The sequence below is a fragment of the Homarus americanus genome, unplaced genomic scaffold, assembly GCF_018991925.1.
Source record: "Homarus americanus isolate GMGI-L3 unplaced genomic scaffold, GMGI_Hamer_2.0 scaffold40248, whole genome shotgun sequence".
In the NCBI taxonomy this organism is placed as follows: Eukaryota; Metazoa; Arthropoda; class Malacostraca; order Decapoda; family Nephropidae; genus Homarus; species Homarus americanus.
In genome coordinates this window covers 3,635,938-3,658,014 of record NW_024712526.1, presented here as the reverse complement: position 1 = coordinate 3,658,014, position 22,077 = coordinate 3,635,938, and the positions used below count along the sequence as shown (strand labels likewise).

At 37.0% G+C, this 22,077-nt stretch overlaps 1 protein-coding gene across 1 annotated transcript in view; it reads right to left on the bottom strand.

Moving 5' to 3' along the window:
- LOC121860965 overlaps positions 1-22,077 on the bottom strand; it is a gene marked incomplete at its 5' end in the record, with an annotated part of 152,005 nt that overhangs the window by 93,545 nt on the left and 36,383 nt on the right. The window contains 5 exon segments of the mRNA XM_042358385.1: positions 3,182-3,355; positions 5,219-5,272; positions 8,294-8,464; positions 19,670-19,732; positions 21,189-21,230. Coding sequence (XP_042214319.1) covers positions 3,182-3,355; positions 5,219-5,272; positions 8,294-8,464; positions 19,670-19,732; positions 21,189-21,230 — 504 coding nt within the window.

Genomic DNA, 22,077 nt, shown 5'->3' with positions numbered 1-22,077 from the left:
TGAACAGACAAGGCATCTACAAATTGTGCCACATTAAGAAGACTCATTATAATATTCAACCTTTAATGTAAAGTACAGTACATACTCTAATTCATAAGTGGACACGCCTAGAAGACAAGATTCTCAATGGAGCAAAAAATTCTGAGACTGTAATTGTTGAGAACTAAGTAAGAACTTCTGTTAATGTTCATGTACACAATATACTGTACATACACAGTAAAACCTGATTAAGGTGGATCCCGCTAAGGCAGATATCGCTTAAGCGGGACAAAATTATATATATGTATATATATGCAAGTAAATCACTGTAGGTGCACCTGATCTAGGTATATGCTGATAACCACAAGGAAAGAAGAAAACACTTAGTTCCCAAGCGCTTTCGTGTAATTCACATCTTCAGGGGTGAGTACAGACTGTACTCCATATATATATATGGAGTGGTCCCTCGATTAACAAACACAAGTGGTTCCACAGAGTTGGTTGTTAACCAAAAATTTTGTGAACTGAATCTATTATTTCAATGGGATATTGGGTAATTGGTTCCAACTCACAGAAAAAGTATACATACAAAGTACTGTACAGTTACTCCTCGACTTACGACCTACTCGACTTACGACCACCCGGACATACGACCGCCCCAGTTGCACCCAATTTTTTTCAAATTACGTATTTTCGAGTCCCGGCGTTAATGAATGCGCTGTGTACTGACAAAATTTTCGTTTGTAATTCCCTTTAAAATGGCTGGCAAGCTTAAAAGTGGGAGTTTTGTGGTGCTAAGAAAAAAAAGAGACACCCATTTTATATTTTATATGTATTATTTTTGCATTTTCGACTTACGACCAAATCGACTTATGGCCTGGAATTGGGTACCTAACCCATTCGTAAGTCGGGGCTGCTTGTATACCAGTAATAGAATTAACAAAACATTAGATATAAACTAAATACAGTACAGTCAACCCTCACTTTATGCGGTTAATGTAACCCACAGGGTACCGCGGAAAGTGAGAAACGCGTAAAGTGAATAACATAACATATGGGATTAAATGAAATAGAGACCAGCTGACCCCCAAACTCCACTTTTTCCAACACAATACCTATGTTCTAGTAAAAATAACATCTTAATTTTATGATGGTACATGCACACAATTAATACTTAAGAGAAATAGAGAAATACAGTCGCCAAGTTTATGTCCATTCAAATAATGGACTCAACTCCCTCCCCCTCTTCTCACACTACACTCGTTGGTTCTTCCCTCTCTGAGAAATTTTGGGGGGAAAACCAGGTATAGTAATAAATAATACCTCAAACTAAAGTTAGGATAATATAATTGACATTGCTTGATTCCTTGTAAGACCAGGAATATTTTGAATATAAATGTCATATATTTTGCACAAAAGATAACATATTTACTCAGAGTAAACATTATATTAAAAATTTGTATGTCTAATGCAAAATATATGATGTTTATATTCAAAATGATCATCAAATTGTAAGAATTCCAGCAATGTAAATTATATTCTGGCCGGGTAATTTGTATGAATTTTATGAGCTAAAACAAATATCTTCAGTTAATAAAAAAAAAAATATATTCTTCACACCCTGGTGCCAGGTGGTCGGTCGCCGGTCCCTCCCTCCCTACGAGATGAATGTGTGGGAATACCAGACTGTTTACCTTTTTAGTAATAAATAATAAATCAGACTAAAGTTAGGATAATATAATTGACATTGCTGGATTCCTTGTAAGACCAGGAATATTTTGAATATAAATGTCATATATTTTGCACAAAAGATAACATATTTACTCAGAGTAAACATTATATCTAAAATTTGTATGTCTAATGCAAAATCTATGATGTTTATATTCAAAATGATCATCAAATTGTAAGAATTCCAGCAATGTAAATTATATTCTGGCCGGATAATTTGTATGAATATTATGAGCTAAATAAAAAAATTATACTTCACCCGTGTAAAGGGGTACACCCACCGCGGAATGTGAGCATCCTGGGTTCTGGCAGGGCACCGTGTAAACGTGGAAACGCGGAATGTGGGACCACGTAAAGTGAGGGTTGACTGTACAGTACTATACTGGACAGTATACTGTACAATAATAAATAAAAAACAATAGATTACTGCATTTTAACTTACTTTGAGGTGTGTATGTCATATTCCTGGAAGCTTTGTTTACATATGAGGCGTCTAGCGTAGGAGGGACGAACTCGCCAAATCATAGTTTTGAGTAAACGCACAAAAGAAATTTTAAAACTGTAAAATTACAGCGCCATACAAAAATAATGGGGAGTAGAGACGAACTCGCCACTTCCTGTCATCACAGTAGGAAAGACAAAGCCTGGAAAATTCTAAAACCATAGAAAACAGATTTTGGGGGACTGGCGAGTTTGTCCCTCCTACGCTAGACCCCTCATATCAAGCAGCTGATTGTAGAGGAAGTCAATGATGACATGTCATATTCTTTACAGAGTGCATTGGTTCTAATGCCTTCTTTGTGTTTCATAATAATTTCTGCACTGTATATTATCAATATGTTTACTAAATTTCAGAATGACCAATAATTTTAATGTAAAAATGCAAAAATTTTCAAGAGACCAACAAACTGGATTTTCACTCCACTGTAAACAAAGTTAAACTGAGAAGCGCTGGTGGGTGATTCGATCAGCTGAAGGGCACACAAAAACTGTTCCCTGTACTATATATATTATTAATGTGTTAACTAAATTTCAGAATGACCAATAATTTTAATATAAAAATTGCAAAAATATTTAAGAGCACAACTTTCTTGATATTTGATCCACTGGAAACGAATGTAAACATAGAACCAATTCCTGTATTGGCAGACTAGCCGATCAGCTGATACGCAAAACAAAGTGTGTTTCTCGTAAGGCTGTCGTTAATCGAAGTTTTGTTCATTAATGGAACTGAAAATCCTTATGGGAGCTAATTCGTAAACCCAAATTTCGTTAATCGAGGGACCACTGTATATGGAAGCATGAAAAATGGCTATAAAACAGTGATGATGATGAGTATGTCAAATACAAACCATGTCACGAATATCTTAAACAAAAACAAATGTATTATTATTATTCTCAAACATCATTCAATAAAAATTAATGCCAGATATAAAGAGTCAGGAAAACGTTTTCAAGCATATTGACAACTTACTTGGATGTGGGAGACAGAAATCCTTCTCCAAGACATGACCTTCAGCATCATTGACAGTGGAGCACCATTTCTCCTCCTGGCCTAAGCTGATACAACTGTGGTAAAGGCGACCCTCCACCAAAAATGGGAATACACAGTGCTGTCCTGTAACTGTTCTCACCACATGAATGCCACCTATGTGAAAAAAAAAAAAAAATAGATCCTTAGCAGGACTTTAAAATGTCTATAGAATTTGGCTGAAATCAAGATTTGTGAGAGGATTTTCCCATTACTATTTATTTGTAGACACACACACACACATACATATACAATACAGGTAAAAGAAATTACTGTCTCTAGAACAAATGGCTCCCAGTCCTGGCCGCAAAAATACCAGCAACTTTAAAACTACCCTTAGACATTCTTGGGTACATCTACCGTGAATAATCGAGGTCCGCTAATTGTCAGGGCATACTGTATAATCCTTCTTGTTGTTGAAAAGAAGAAAAAATTTACAGGTTTTTCACTAAATGTTCAGGTCAAAAGACCAAAAACAAGGTGTCATTAGGTGATGGACACAGAAGTTTAGATATTAACTCAAATTACATTAACAGCTTTCCTGTTATTATAGTCTTGACTGCACCACACGAGAGATAATTGTAAGTAATGCGTCATTGCAAGCTTGCTATTTGAGATAAAAAGATGAGGTTTATTTCTTTACATAAGCAAGAGCAGATAAAAAAAAGTTACGCTTAATGAAAACACTTATACATCACTTTATACCTTTGTTAGTTCATGTGATTGCAATATTAACTTTATTCCATTATAAAGTGTATAAATTTAGCAAAAAATAGTTACACAGTAGAAGATAATTGTACATATTGAGTCATAGCAAGCTTACTACTGTATTGGAGATAAAAATGTCAGGGTCATTGCATTAGCGTTGAAAATACATTACAGGTATTTACAAATAGCTTTATATAGATAATCACAATAAAATTATTAAATCTGTATGTACAGTAAGTATAACACAAATTGTAGTGCATGGCTGCCACTCCAGCTCCCAAATGAGAATATTCCTCGCTCAAAGTTTCTATATTTTTAACGTAAATTATACATAATGTGTTTATGAATGCTTACTATTTTCGAAACTCAAATGAAATAATAATTTTAAGTTATTGGTGAAATATAATTCATAAAACTATTACATAAAATTTTTCACAAAATAACTGAATTTCTATACTTACATGTTAGATGTTGGAGCACTTGGTGATGTTCCTCCCCCTCTCGACCCTTTCCCCTCCTCCTCTGTACCCCACAGTGCTGCACTTACCCTGAACAAGGCAACTAAATTTAATTTTAGTGGGAGTGTGGGTAGTGCCACTTGTGAGGGAGATGAGCGGTCACGAGGTAAGCCACACTGTGATGGCTGAGATGCCACATGTGAACACTCTTTTTGTATTTATACTTTTAGTCACAATGACATGTGGGGTAGTTCCTTTCACATTAGGACTTCTTGTTGAAAGGCCAGACAAACTATCACTTGCCTCAGGAGGCACCACACTATCACTCAACCCAAGGTGTAATCTCCTTGTACTTTTTACGTTTTTCCACCTCTCCACCTTCGCCAGCATTACAAAGCATGGTCCAAAACTATCGCAACTCTGTTATCAATAAATTAAATCATTCTAATGAGCAAAAAATTAGCAGAAGCCACGAGAAAATGGTGGGAAATGTAGGTCCAGGTGACATCCTGTGATGCTGAACCAAGAAGGTGACTGTGTGGCCATTCACATAACCTTAAAGGCAGTCTACTTAGGTACCAGATCACACAGATGTCTTGCGTTTCTAACGTTCATATGCCAATATAAAAATTAATTTATTGTAATTTTTAAGTTTATATGCAAATTTGATCATGAAAACCCAAAAGCGATAATTTAGATAGCAAACTTACACATGAAAACCCCAAGAGAGTTAAGGTGGTCAACTTGATTGACAGCCGATCTATAATGAAAACATAAAAAAACACTTCATTCTTTGGTAAGTGATAAGTCTTACTTTGGAATGGTGACCAACTGTTGATGTCCAGCGTGAAGAAATAGTCCCAGAAATCTGCTGAAAAGAAGGAAAACTCCCTTGATATACAGTAAACATTTATCAATAACACTACACACAGATATAGACTAAGAATTCATAAGCTGTCTTATTAACCCTCCTCCTTTAGTTAATAACTAATCTTTCTTCCCTTTCTCTTCACCTCAGTGTTGCTTCACTCTCTCTCTTTTACAGGTACTTTAACGGGCAATGTTCGGTGGATTTGACATCCTGTGTACCGCCGGCAAGGCTGTGGGCTCGTAACACAAAGTTTCTTTTAAGTGTTGTCAATACAGATTTTTTCCATCATAAATTAATGCAAACTAAATTCCATTCCAGATATAAGTGATAGTTAGTAATATAGTAAATTAAAATGTTTGTGTATCTGGTACTGCTCACACACACATTAAATCACATAATTCTGCTGTCACTATACTAAAGGATGTCAATCATCTGAGAATGTAGGAGCAGATTAACTCGGGGGTTACTAGCATCTTGGAAACACATGTTCATGTCCTTGAGTTTAGCATACAACGAAGCCTAAATTCTCAAGAACACTATGAACTAGACCACGACACTGAAGTGCTTCTAAACAACAACACAAAAGAACCTACTGTACACAACACTCTGATGATTAATCCAATAACATGTCAGAGACCATATTTTATATTACAGTATTCCATGCTGGCTACTGTACTTACAGCATCATATCATCAATCCCATCCATGACTCTCACCATATGCAAATAATGTACAACAAGTCAAAAACAAACAAATACCGAAGATATAAAATATAAATAAATAAATAAAAAATTTGCTTACATATGAGAAGCTCTTACTCATGCACCACGGTTCATGACAAAATGCTTTGATGAACAGACAAAACCCAACTGTCACACCTTCTCAGACTGATAAAAGATAAATGCTGAACAGTACAGTCAACCCTCACTTTACGTGGTCCCACATTCCGCGTTTCCACGTTTACACGGTGCCCTGCCAGAACCCAGGATGCTCACATTCCGCGGTGGGTGTACCCTTTTACATGGGTGAAGTATAATTTTTTTATTTAGCTCATAAAATTCATACAAAATATCCGGCCAGAATATAATTTACATTGCTGGAATTCTTACAATTTGATGATCATTTTGAATATAAACATCATAGATTTTGCATTAGACATACAAATTTTAGATAAAATGTTTACTCTGAGTAAATATGTTATCTTTTGTGCAAAATATATGACATTTATATTCAAAATATTCCTGGTCTTACAAGGAATCCAGCAATGTCAATTATATTATCTTAACTTTAGTCTGATTTATTATTTATTACTAAAAAGGTAAACAGTCTGGTATTCCCACACATTCATCTGGTAGGGAGGGACCGGCGACCGACCCCCTGGCACCAGGGTGTGAAGAATATTTTTTTTTATTATTAACTGAAGATATTTGTTTTAGCTCATAAAATTCATACAAATTACCCGACCAGAATATAATTTACATTGCTGGAATTCTTACAATTTGATGATCATTTTGAATATAAACATCATATATTTTGCATTAGACATACAAATTTTAGATATAATGTTTACTCTGAGTAAATATGTTATCTTTTGTGCAAAATATATGATTTACTGTATATTCAAAATATTCCTGGTTTTACAAGGAATCCAGCAATGTCAATTATATTATCCTAACTTTAATCTGAGGTATTATTTAATACTAAATGTTAAAATCTAGTTTTCTCAACCACCCTTTCTCTTGAAGGGAGGGTTGGTGGGGGGTGGGGGGGAGGGTTGGGACGACCGACCATCTGGCTGGGTTGGCAGAGGGGGGAGGCAAGGTGGGGTACTTTGATTGACAGAGAGTGTCGTGAAGAATATTTTTTTTTTATTAACTGAAGATATTTGTTTTAGCTCATAAAATTCATACAAATTACCCAGCCAGAATATAATTTACATTGCTGGAATTCTTACAATTTGATGATCATTTTGAATATAAACATCATAGATTTTGCATTAGACATACAAATTTTTTATATAATGTTTACTCTGAGTAAATATGTTATCTTTTGTGCAAAATATATGACATTTATATTCAAAATATTCCTGGTCTTACAAGGAATCCAGCAATGTCAATTATATTATCCTAACTTTAGTTTGAGGTTTTATTTATTACTATACCTGGTTTTCCCCCAAAAATTTCTCAAGAGAGGGAAGAGCCAGGAGTGTAGTGTGAGAAGAGGGGGAGGGAGTTGAGTCCATTATTTGAATGGACATTAACTTGGCGACTGTATTTCTCTATTTCTCTTAAGTATTAATTGTGTGCATGTACCATCATAAAATTAAGATGTTATTTTTACTAGAACATAGGTATTGTGTTGGAAAAAGTGGAGTTTGGGGGTTAGCTGGTCTCTATTTCATTTAATCCCATATGTTATGTTATTCACTTTACGCGTTTCTCACTTTCCGCTGTACCCTGTGGGTTACATTAACCGCGTAAAGTGAGGGTTGACTGTACTTCAAAATGGAAAGTGAAAATCCACATTTACCTTAAAAGCAACATCTGGAACTGCACATCCCCATTCCGCACTTTAAGAAAGTTTCAAGTGCACTAAGAAATTGGCACTTAAATTAAATGAATAACATGGACCTGAAACCAGTTTGCTTTGCAGGTGGCTGGGAGAGTAAGGAGAGGTTATGGAAATAAGTTGTTACTGAGCCTCAACTGAATGGGTTGTGCATAAACTATGTTTCTAACTTGCTAACACTCAGAACCAGTGTCCTCTTAAACTCCTTTTCACTACAAGGAAAACTAATCTTTTGATTATTGCTCCACCTGTCATATGTTTAGGCATTCCTAGGCTTCTAAAGCCCCAAACTTAATCCTTAAATGGCAGCCATCATCAGTGGAAATTAGCTGAAAGAACAGCAGACATTTCATGTTCTTTGAATTTAATTTTTGCACATAAGGGGGCAGGGTAGGCAATCCTTAACTGTAGTTTAAGGTAGAGAATTAGATTAAAAATGTTTGATAGTTACACCAATCAGCAGGGCACCAGTCCTGATTTGTAGCTTTCTTGGTAATTGGGTTGATTTCTATAGCACACCAGGGCTTTTTCCCATCCTCCTTAATACAGCCATGGTGCATTACATCTTTGTATATGAATGGGATGCATTTGTAGCCATTCACCGAGTACAGTGGACGAGTACCTGTATACAAAGAAAATATAAAGTTAATTACCTGTAGCAAGGCATCACTACCTTTACCTGATCTGCAAAGTCTAATAGTTATAATTCATAAACTTCTCTCTGCCCTTAATGATCACCTTTGCTTCACCTTCAGCCTACTCTTAGTGGAAAAGACCCCATTACACTGACCTATATTTGTCACCATACTGGTCAGTTTCTTCTTCTATACAGTACTTATATCAATTACATTCCTAAGTGAACAACCTAAGTAATGTACAGGTACAGATCCTTGAATCTGGATCTCATACCAGACATTTTCTTCCTTCGGCTAGGTTCAATTTTCTTTCCAGGGTCGTCCATATGTTACCCTCAGTCTACCAGTAGACTATATTCAGTTCTGCTTCTAGATACTCACACAAAATCAGTCGAATGTTTGTTTTACTTCTTAACCCTTACGCCCCGGGCTAGGGTGCCGCCGGCCATACCCCCACCGCGGGGGAAAATGAAAAAAATCAACTTTTCCAAAAATAATCTTTAACCTTTATTAATGATAAAAAATAAAAAAGACACAAGAAAACAATACATTGTCCCTATATATTCTTCCATGGCGCCTCAGTGACGAGACAAATATGGGGAGTTTTTTTGTTTACATCGAGCGCTGTCACTACGCACTTAGGGGTCATTTTCCTGCTTGCCTTTGTGTCCGAGTTGGCCAATAATGCATTTATTTACTGATCATAATACATATTTCTTTTAAATAATTCATTTCGACTTTGTTTTATTTGCATCACTCTTCATAAGAAGTTCTCAGCGACACACACACAGACAACTTTTGGTAATATGACTTTGATACAACATGATAAATAGATTAACAATGAAAATAAACAAACAAAAGAAATTATTTACCAAGAAGCTTCCCTCTGACCGCTCGTAAGAGGGGGTGAGATTGTAGTGGATTCCTTCCCTACAAATGCCGTGTGTCGCTGACTGGCCGACCCCCCGCGAATCTACCAGCGTATCCCTCGTGGTCAAGGTCAGGTAACCAGCGACGCCGAACAAAGCGGGGGCCTACCATCAGGCCACGCCTACCCCCGCTATACAAGACCACACCTGGCAGTGACTTGCCCCTTCTTCTAGCTACAGCTGCAGCAAGCAACACCTCCTCCGAGCACCCTCACCAACCAGCTCTCCCTACTCACGCTTGTAACCACGCTGCTTCCAGCCACCAAGCTGCATTGTACATCCAATATAATATGTATACAGAAAGCACATTGTGAGTTTCCTTTCTCCATCCCATCCTGAGTGTGAACAAAACAACCCGTACCCCACAAGATAAGAGGGCTATTTTTAGCCCATCTTTGTGTCCAAAGTGGCCAATAATGCATATATTAACTGAGCATAATGCTTATCTCCTATAAATAATTCATTTAGAATTTATTTTTTGGCATTATTTTTCATAAAGAGTGCCTGGCGACACACAGCAGTCTATCGCCAGCTCTCTGGCTGTCTTTGTGTTTGGTAGAGCAAGTAATACATAAAATAATAATAATTCCACAAATAAAAACATTTATAACATAATCATAGTATTATTTTCCAGTAATACTTCACTACAAAACAACTACAGTACACTACTTTTAGCAATATTACTTTGATACAACATGATAAAATGGACAAACAATTAAAATGAAACAAACAATAGTATGTTATTACGTTCAGGAAGCTTCCCAGTGGCCGAGGTGTGGCGTGACAAACAAATAGTCACACGGGAACCTGATAACCCACTCTGGGCATTTAAACAGTGGCGGGAAAAGGCGTGCATTCTGGAACGTCACCCGGGGTGCACCAGTCGGACGTTCTGGAACGTCACCCGGGGCCTAAGGGTTTTAAAAAAGCCATTTATTTCTAAAAAACAGTTTTTGTGATATAGTCCAGAATGCAACGTCTAGCTTATACCTAGGTATGTTAATGCCTAGCAATAACTCGCCAGGCCAACATACAGGCAATTAAAACATCTAATAATTACTTAATATGTAATATTAGGAGGACACGTCGCTACCTGGCATTTATTTGCAATTCTCTAAACCCCGCACCCCACCCTCCATCACATGCATTGCTACCGTCATCTGTTGCCCTAGAGCGAGCAGTAAACAAATGTAAATTCTCAAGAGGTGGAAATGGGTGGGATGTCGACGTCGCATTCTGGACTATATCACAAAAACTGGTTTTTAGAAGAAAAAAAAAACGGCTTTTTGTTTAATCCAGAATGCGACATCTAGCTTTGATTACCCGAGTAGGAGGTGGAGAGGGAGGTGACATTACATATAAGGCTCCGCTAGCTTAGGTCCAGATTATAATAAAAAAAATTTTGTTATTTATTTATTTTTTTATTTTAATATTAGGAACATTTACCGGAAGGTAAAATGTTAATTAATATATCCCAATTAGGATACTCACTTTACTCTGATGAAGGAAGAAGGTCCTGGTTGTGAAGATTGACTAGGTGGGGGAGGGGACCCCAGAACCACCAATGTGAAGCAGCTTCCAGAGATAGATGAAGATAGCTGTTTTGAAAGGTTTTTGAAGATTTCCAAAAGCCCAATTCTTTGATCTGACTGAGACTCATATGCCACAGAAGGGCCACCGACCCTGCTTATTTCCTGGTGTCATGTGCCAAAAATTTCTTGCCTGGGTCTGCTTTACTCACTGAGATAAATATTTTGTCATTGACTAGGAGACAATTTCTTACCATCCTGTGATGAGAATACATAGGGGCCTCGATTAGGGAATCTGGTTAACCATTCTTGAAGATCCCTAACTAGGCACAATATATGAGGAACCCTTGTCTCATCCATTACCAGTTTTATCCTGATAGGTAGAGCTTGAAAATCCTCCCTTTAATTTTTTCTTCGGATCTCCGGAGGAAAAAAGGTGACATCTTCCTCAGAAAATACCAATAATGATGGATTATTGGAAATTGAAATCAGTTCACTGATTCTCATAACTGTTGCTATTGCTAGGAGGAAGGCTGCCTTCTGGAGAAATCTGTCCCGGTTCAGATTTATATTGCAATTAGGCCCCTTAAGAAATTTAGTAACTTTATCTAGAGACTAAGGTGGGATTCTTTTAGGCCGAGGGGGTCTGAGTAAAACATGACGATCTGAGCATTTGATAAATTCTTGGGTTCAAAGTAATATTAAAACCCCATGCCAGAGGGTCAACCAATGCAATTATAAGATGCAATTGTCGATCCTTGAAGGCCTTTAACTCTGAACAGAAAATCTAAAAATTCTAACACCACTGTTTCCAACAATGTTATTAGAGTCGTTAACCTGATAAAGTGTTGAAAAGGTTTCCAAGCTTTCTCATATTGCATAGAAGTTTGGGGTCTATGACCTGCGTAACGATATAGTGGAATTACCCAACAATCTATTTAAACACCTTTTGAGAAACTCCAAGCGTGAAGCGCCAAGGATATCTCGAACTGAGGGTGCAGTACCTGGTCTCGAGATCCTTGTTGCAATTGTTGTGCATGCGGCCACCAGTCCAACAGATCGAGACACCACAGTTGTAGGATCCAATATTGTGCAATTAAGAGGACCTTTCCTTGGAAGGATCTGAGTTTGTGAACCACTTTGGGCAACATTTTCACAGGTGGGAACGGATAGATTGAATTCCAATTGTTCCAATGTATGAGTAGAGCATTTCCTAAAATATTCGACCGTTCCAGAGGTGCATAAATTGGCATCTTGTGAGGCAAAGAGATCTATTTGTGGAGTCCAAACCTTCTCACTACTCTTGAACTTCAATATCTTTAGGGACTATTCTGTTTCCGTCGATACTGGCCTGAGACGGGACAACACATGTGCCCAATTGTTTTGTACTCCCGGTATGTGATTTCCTTTTAGGTAAAGTGTTTGCGTTACACAAACTCTGAAAAAATTTCCGACAGATTTATAAGAGTCCAAGATCTGGTTGAGCCTTGATGATTGAGACAAAACACTGCCGTTCTGTTGTCCATGGCAAACAGGATCATCATATTTTTTAAATTTGGGTTTGCCAACAAAAAGAATAGGATTACTGCTAATTGTTTTACGTTTATGGGGTTATCCCAAAGGGAGTTGCTCCACATCCCTTGACAGAACTCACCTTTTGAGGAATGGTCTCCCCATCCTATTTCGGATGCGTCCGTACAAACAACCAAGTCTGTTTGAGTAGGAACCCAGGGAGATGAACCGATTAGATTGTCCAAATTTTTCCACCAAGGCAGAAGATTCTTGATCTGAATAGGGAGAGAAGAAGCAATATTTCCGTTTCTGTGAAGCAACTTCAACCCCAGATGAGTTAGTTGCTTCTTCCTTAACGTGCCCAAAGGAACTACTATGGTGGCAAAATTCAACAGATCCAGTAGTTTTTTCCAATTGTGCCAAGAAACCTCTTGCTTTACACAAAAGGCTTCTACTTGGTTTATCACACCTGTTACTTTTGCTTCTGGTAGACTGACTGATTGCTGATTTGTGTCCCAAAGGAGACCTAACCAATCCAATTTTTGACATAGTATGAGATTGGATTTGACCTGGTTTATCCTTAATCCTAGGTTTTGAAATAGTACTAGTGTACGTTGGGTCGCCCTTTGACAATCTTCGAAAGAGTTTCCCACTATCAGCCAATCGTAGATAAGCAAAAGTTCTTATGCCCTCCTTCACAATGATCTCTCTGGGGATGTATGCCAGTTTTGTAAACACTTTTGGCGCAATTATTAGGCCGAATGGCATCACTGTCAATTGATAACATACATCCCCCACTGCGAACAATAGAAACTTTCTGTACCTGGGAGCAACAGGAACATGATAATAGGCATCTTCGAGATCCACTTTTGAGATCCAAGCATTGGGAGGAAGTAGATGCCTCAGATGATCATAAGTGAGCATCTTAAAACCTGTTTTGGTAATGAACTTGTTCAGGACGGAAAGATCTAAACTCCACTTCAATTTGTCGCTGCCTTTCTTGGGGACTGGGAATAGGCAAGACATGAAACATTTCTCTGACTGCAACAGTTCTATCACACCTCTGTTTACAGTTGAATAAAAAATTCTGTGAATAAGGGGGTTGGTTTTTTTACCCCATTTTGGTAACACTAGGAGAGGGCGCCTCAACCAAGTCCATGTGAGGCCCTCTTTGATTGTCTTGTATGCCCATATGGAAGAAGTCCACCTGTTTTCCCAATCCCCAAGACCAGTGATTCTCAAACTGGGGTCCACGAAAAGTTTTTGAGAAATACTGTAGTGAGTTTAACGTTTATGAGAGATTTGGCGATTCCAATTCGCAGGATATTTTGGATTTGGGTTTAAATGAACAAATGCTTTGGAATATGATTTATTCTTTGATTATTGACAATATTTGTATGCGTCATGGTATATAAGGGGTCCTTGGTTGAAAAAGTTTGAGAACCCCTGCCCTACACGACCCGGCTGTCTGGCTTCATTGAGAGGGAATGACCGCTGATGTGGTGGAATAAGGTCTCCTTCCACTTCTGAACAAACGGCCACCCTTACTACGTCTTGAATAGTTTCCTCCTCTAAAGTTTCCTCTAGGTCAGGGGTGGGCAAAGTACGGCCCGCGGGCCACATTTGGCCCGCCACTACATTTGGCAATCAGAAAAAAAAATTCTTATTAATTACAGAAAGGAAAATTTGGGAAGTTGAGTGGACATAGCAGCAATACACATTAAGTGTGTGGTCCGCGAATTGTGCCACCATTCATGAAGTGGCCCTTCATCAAAAATAATTGCCCACCCCTGCTCTAGGTGGATAACTAAACCTAGCGGCTGGTCCTGTTCCCCTGTTAGACCTTCCTCTTTTAAATTTCCAAAAAGTCTGAGGAATCCTGGGAACAGTAATATTAACAGCTTGCTCAACAGCTGATATATACTTAACTAATGTTTGTTCATCAAACAAAGCAGGAGAAAGAGGGGAAGAACGTAGCAATAAATAAGCACTACCACTTGAAGCATTATTAGTGGCTTGCTTCCTTCGCTGGGCTTTAGTGTTAGGGCTTTCAACAACATTTCCAAAAAATGAGTTGTATACAGGGAATATGGAATCCCTTGTATAGCAGCAGTAAAACATGTGTCTACTTGTGAACTGTCCTCATAGTCCAGCACAAACTTAGTCAATAACTGACACATCATGATTGCAGACCAAATATCTGCTGCCAACTTCCTAAATTTGAATTCTTCAAGCAACAGTGCTGAAGCAACTGGTTTCAAATTTGTTTCATAACTTATGTCAGCATATTTTGGAGCCGACAAATACTGGGAAAGTTCATCTAAGGAACTCTTTTTGTCATTAAATTGGAACTTCAAAAAACTAAACTTGTGAGCATTCCTATCTGAGGGAATGAATGTTAGGTCTTTCAATATATTAGCCCAGACTTCATCTAATTCAGAGATCATTTTGGGGAAAATATCTGCCCAAGAAAGTGTAATAGCACCTTCTAAAAACAATGAATGATGACCCACAGTTGCTTGGCCTTCCTGTCTCTTTGTAAGTGTCGAGAGATCAGGAAGTTTAGAAACATTTTCATAAAATACCTTGAATAAGGAATCCACAGATTCAGATGTGGATGAAAACAAAGAAGACTTAGATCTTACCAATGTTACCCAAGGCCTGTTTGGATCATCCTTACACTCAATGTTCTCCATCAGCTGATTGGCAGTCAACAGCAACCTGTTTCCACTCATAGTAGCCAACACTTTTGCCCCAGGTGGAAGTGGCTGCCAAAATGGGGACAGGATGAAGTCAGTCTCAACAGGTTCTCCCTGATCTGGTAACTGAACACTATTATTAGAGCCAGCTTCCTCATCCTGATCCTGGAGTCCACTAAAATCAGACTGACTAGGTTCTTGTAATCTTCCTACTGTCTCATTATCTTGAATATCCAATAACCTACTTTTCTTAGCAGAAGCAGGTTGGTCTAACTGGGGATTAAGTCTCTTACCTATCACCCATAATTCTAAACTTTCTGCCAACTTGGGATCTTTCCAGTGCTTTACATTTAGAAATTTACTCTTCAAGGCTTTAGTCCATCTATTTTTAAGTTGGATCTGCAATAATTCATTCTTATCTCCTGCAGCTTGATTAATTTTAAAAATTTGATCATAACAAACTGCACAAACAAGTTGTCTGAAACACAGCAGCTATGATTATGCAAGCAAAATGAGGATCTAAATTGGTAATCCAAGTGGCTCTACATCCTTCATAATTACATGTAGTATGGTCCCCTTGGGTCCTGGGTGAAACTACAGTACTAATACTGAATTCACATCCTCTACTGACGGACAATTCCTTGTATGTAGTGTATGAGATGAACTCCCCAATCCTTTTAGCTCATCACTCAACACTAGTTCCCCAGGAAAAGTTCCATGGTCTCTTCCATCATCCAGCAGTCCAGACAACTGTCCTTCATCCTCCACTTGCACATCACCTATCTAAACTAGGAGGAACACTATGAGTCACATTGTATCATCATAATAATACAAGGTAGATAACATTATCTCCCAAACATAACCAATATGACACGTAACTGTGTAATTTTAGCAAGTTATTTCATTTAATATCTCTTGTTATATGAGTCACCAGTGTGAAAATCATAAACAACTAACTTACTATGTCATACACCTCTCCCTTCTCTTATCTCAATTATCCCTCAGCTCAATGAACTTTGTTTCTTAATCAAGCTAACTTCATTTAGAGCACTTATATTTTGAGGGATCACCAAGTTTTCTATTTGTTGCCAATCAGGGTGCACTAACATCACCGCTTCAACTAACCATACTTGAGCGTTGATGCCCGAGTGAGCATAAAGTCACCCGGAAGGGTTGACAGTGCTGAACTGCTACCATAGTGCTCCATTGGCTAACACCGTTAACCATTACTCTAGCAAGATGTATTGGGCTGAGAATTCCACCCTGAATGGTTCTCATATAACCCATAATGAGGATACAAGGTTCATCCCAACATAACTCTAGATTGCTAGTAAGACCAGAAGGTCAGCGTCCGGAAGGATCACTAAAACAAGCAGCCTTGGTAAAGTTCGCCTGGATAGGCTAAACCCACAACTGAGGACATTAATAAAATAGAGCTATGAAGACTTAACTCTGTCCTGCATGCTGAGAGTAATCAGAAAACCCAGGGCGGAAGCCAGAAAAGTTTCTTGAACGAACATGACAAGAGGGAAAGGGATGGCCACATATATAATGGTACAGTGGTCCCTCGGTTAACAAGATTTTGATTAACGAGTTGCCTTCCATAAGATTTCGGTTAACGAGCAATCCCTCGATTAACGAGTTTCTTACGAGCCGACCTGAACATGTTTTCGCTTGCATTTGGCAGTCCACCAACTGTAGTATTAGTCCGCCAATACAGTAATCGGTTCTAGGGCTTAAATTCCTTACCATTTTAGCAAATATCAAGAAGTTTATACTATTCAATAATTTTGAAAGTTTAATATTAAATTTTTTAGCCATTTTAACAATTATTGAACATAATTGAAGGTAATGAAACTAGTTTTATGCGCGCCATCTAGCCTCTCAACACACCATACAGGCGTCAGTCTCTCTGTCTTTTCAGTGGAGGTAACATCTTGCTTGAGACTCTCTTCAACTAAATGCTTTTTTTCTGTGCTTGCAAGCAAATTATTGGTCATTTTGAAATTTATTTTACATATTGACAATATATAATGCAGTGCAGCGTTGATTTAAAGAAAATAATCTTGAATTACACACAGAGAACTAAAATTTTATGGGTGAAATGGCGCCATGGGGTGACTTCTCTTCCACCCCAATGCCTTCTGTTCTCCCTTCTCCTCTACCCCCCTTTCTAATTCCCATCATCATCATCCAGGAGCCTTCTACATACACACCTCAAAGTAAGTGTACTTTTCTACTTTTTTGTTGAATTTAGGCAATTTTCGGTGAGCTGGAACCAATTACCCAAAAACCCATTGAAACAATGGTTTCGGTTAATGAGTTTTTCGGTTAACGAGCAACCTTCTAGAACGGATTCTGCTCGTTAACCAAGGGACCACTGTATTCATTACTTGCACGTATATAATTGGAATTTTTTTTATACAGTATATATATATATATATATATATATATATTTTTTTTTTTTTTTCAGTGTGAAAACGAGCCCGGAAGGGCATAAAACAACATCATTCACTAAGTGACTTGAAAGCCGAGGAAATTAGTCACCAAAGATCGACTGTCTTCCTAGATATAGAAGACGAGCTGTGGTCGCTATGCTTGACCAGACCGTATAAAAAATTGCCCCAAACACAATATCTGAGAGACATAATCAAAATAAAAGTCACTCAATTATCTCACCGTGCTAAGATGTATAAATACCAGAAATAAAATCCTCGTGGCACATAATATTTCAGCAATTACAACACAAATTAACGGAGCTTTCCTTGTGCGTATTTACAGCTGATTCGCCAGGCAAGAGGATGACGGTAGCAATGCGTGTGACGGAGGGTGCGGGAGGGGGTTTTGAGAATTGCAATTAAATGCCAGGTAGAGACGTGTCCTCCTAACATTACGTATTTAAGTAATTATTAGATGTTTTAATTGCCTGTATGTTGGCCTGGTGAGTTAATGCTAGGCATTTACATACCCAGGTAAAAAGCTAGACATCTCATTCTGGATTGAACAAACAATGTATGTACAGTAATATCTCCGTTAGCCGGAATCCCTCGAACCCGAAACTCTCCAATAGCCGGAATTTAAATTTTTTCTGAAAATCATTCCCAAAGCCGGAATTTCCGGAAAATTACAGCTTTTCAGGAAAGATTTTGAGGGGATTTTCCGGAAGAGTCCGAAAAAAAATTCCCGGTACCCGGAAATTTCCTGGGATGGGGGAGTTTTTTCTGGGTTTGAGAGCTGAAAATCAGGCTCATTTTCAGGAAATTCCGATAAAAGTTTTCCATTACCCGGAAAATTCAGGGGATGAGTGATTTTTTCTGGGTTCAAGAGATGATGTAATGAGCGATTTCTGGTATGTGTGTGGCATTGTTTTGTGAAATATTTAACAAAACAGAATAGGTATACTATCATTTATTCTCTAAATGCTTTCACACTTTAAATGTTTTCTTATCTATTTCACAAAAGATTTGCTACCACATTCACTATTCCTTTTAAGCCAGTAGCCAAGAAGTGTAAACACCAGTGACATAAAGAAATACATGGATAAGGGTTAAAAAAGGACCCATCCTCATGTGTGCCGCATACAGGAACTGCACGTAGTCTTATCATGGTCAATACATCTTCAGGATAATTATCATAAACTACGAAAAGGAAAATAGGAAGTGGCACATCTAGGCCATAGTTGTTCAGCACAATACAGTACTAACAAAACTATCATATCTTACAACCTATCATTCTAGGACAACTCACAACTGTTGAGTAACACTCTAACCCTTATCTTAAAATTCTTTGTACTGCACTGTAATCATGGAATTAGGTCCAAAGCAAACATCACACTCATCAGGATGCTGGAGAGGATAAAGTAAAATGAAAGTGAACATGCAGCATTTAAAAATGCAAGTGCATTTATATTTGAACCCAAGCTTAGTTCATGATTAACACATAATATGGGCGATAAATTGCAGGTAAAGGCGAATGAACCAGGTGACATTTATTCAACAAAGCCAGACAGTAGATTAATACAGGCAGTCCTCACTATTCATTTCTCTTTTTCATTGTTGTTCATGCCACAGTTAGAAACATTGGGAAAGTATTAGTTTAGATGTGAAAATGGATGTGTTAAGCCATTTTGAAAAAGGGAATGAGATGTGGATAGTGCTATAGCCAAAGCCTCAATGTTAAACATGGTTTCTGTTATTTTCTAATTTTTCTGCTTGATAACAATAATAATAATAATAATAATTACAATAAAAGAGCATTCCTTGTGCTTTTTTTGTGTTTCTAGGGATAGGAAAGCTTTCATCTTCCACAGAGAAGTGGCTAAATGGTATAAACAGACATGGACTGAGATATAGAGATATACAGTAATGTAATGATACAAAAACAGCTGAACAGACCAATGGATAGAGAGAGATGAATAGCAATGAGAGGAAATCTTATGAAAATTAATGATATAAAAATGGAAAATGATTGAAGACTGAAACAAACTGCACAAAAATTTGGCATGTAAAGACACTTTATCTTACCTTTGGTGTAGGAAGGGTCAAGAAGGCCATATGTTGTCTTGTTTATCAGTAAAGTCATGTAATCTGCAGGAGAGAGGATGCCAACAGTCAGTATGGAGGGTATTAAGCATACAATCACAGGATGTGTAACACTGTTGGTAAGGGACATTACTCAAAGGTAAAAAAAAATTGTTCGTGGAAAACTCTACAACCGAGGTCACAGAAACTACTAGTGCAGGAAACTGTCAGAGATAACTTTTTAGGGGCAAAAGTGTTGTAAACTTGTGGAATAATGTGCCAGAGAATGTTACAACTACTCCAAGTATAGGAGAGTTAAGTACAAAGCTCACATAGTCACCTTAATTTCCTGTTTTGCAGAAACAATGATGAACAAAAATATCCCCAGAATATGGAAAAGGGAATTTGTGAGTCCTATACTGAACTGTATTTAAACAGAGTCCATCACTGTATGAACAATTACAGACCACTGAGTTTGGTCAGGATATGTAAAGTACTAAAAAGCATTATAAGCAATGCTGTATGTATACTGTACCAATAAGTGTGAAGAATAAATACAAATATAATAATAAATAAAATAAAAGAAAAAACTACTGCATTCCAATTTGACAATTGTTTGACTCCACATGGGCACACGAGACAGCGAACATCTGAGAGAGCCCCACACCGCTCCCCCCACCCCCACTTAATTTTTTCTTTTTTGCACATTATGTATGAACAGTCGGCCTATAATGTGATTAGGATACTGCTTTCTTTTATCAGATAGAAATGATAAGTTGTAATATCTTTCAATGAGAGATACAAGCACTATAACCCAGGAAAGACTGCTTTAAATAACTAGAAAAATATACAACATGAAAAATAAATGACAATTTAGCCACTGACAGCCTGAAAATGAGAAGACTGAGTAAAGCAATGTTTACAACTGACCACTGTAGTACAGCAGTGTCACACATAAGGAAATTATGTGCACAAGAAATGCATGCTTGTACTGTACAGAAATATCTCCGTTAGCCGGAATCCCTCAAACCGGGAGCTTTCCGATAGCCGGAATAGAAATTTTCTTGGAAAATCGTTCCTAAAGCTGTAATTTTCCGTAAAATTCCGGCTTTGGGAACGATTTTCCGAGGTGCACATTTCCCGGAAAGTTCAGAGAAAATGTTCCAGATACCCGGAAAAATTTGGGGATGGGGGAATTTTTTTCCGAGTTTGAGAGATGAAAATCAGGCGCATTTTCTGGAAATTCAAAGACAAATTTTCCGTTACCCAGAAAATTCCGGGGATGAGGGATATTTTTCTGGATTCTAGAGATTATGTAATGGGCAATTTCTGGAACTTCTGAGAATTTTTTTCATTACCCGGAAGTGCTCTGCACCAATAGTTCCGGCAAAGGGGATATCACTGTATTTGGTATCAAAATAACATTTTCTCTACAATCAATAAACCACAAGATAGTTATTTATTTTTTATCCTTTCAACGAAATGTGTCAAGGAATGAAAACTTAGCATTGAAAAAACTTACCTCCTAAATGTTGGGATTGATTGGAGGTTTCTGTCACATTCACTGTGGAAATGATAAATAAGTTCAGCTTTATACAGGTTGACAATCCCTTATCCGAAATCCTTGGGGCCAGAGGCATTTCGGAATTCGGAATTTTTCGGTTTACAGAATGGTTAGTTTTTTTTTTGTGTGTGTGTGTATTAGCCCACTTGGGCTCAAGTCACTGACCCACATTTGGGCCTGGGGGCGAAAATATTATTATTATTATTATTATTATTATTATTATTATTATTATTATTATAATAATAATAATAATAATAATAATAATAATAATAATAATAATAATAATAATAATAATAATAATAATAATAATAAAATAATAATATAATAATAATAATAATAATAATAATAATAATAAATAAAAAATAATAAATAATAATAAATAATAATAATAATAATAATAATAATAATAAATAATAATAAATAATAATTCTTAGGTCTAGGCCGTTTCTCACTTTTATCTTTTTCATTCTTGTATATCTTCATTATTAGTATTTTATTATTACAGTAATATTGTTATTATTATTATTTATTATTATATTTATTATTATTATTATTAATTATTATTTTATTTTGGTGTATTTTGTATTAAATTTTTATTTACTATGAATAATTATTATTATAATTATTATTACTATTACTTTCACCCCCAGGCCCGGTGGATCAATCCTGTTATGGGGAAAAAAAAAAAAACTTTCCGTTCTCAGAGCTTTTCGGTTAAAGGTTGTCAACCTGTATATATATATATATATATATATATATATATATATATATATATATATATATATATATATATATATATATATATATATATATATATATATATTATACAGTTATTACCCACTTACGA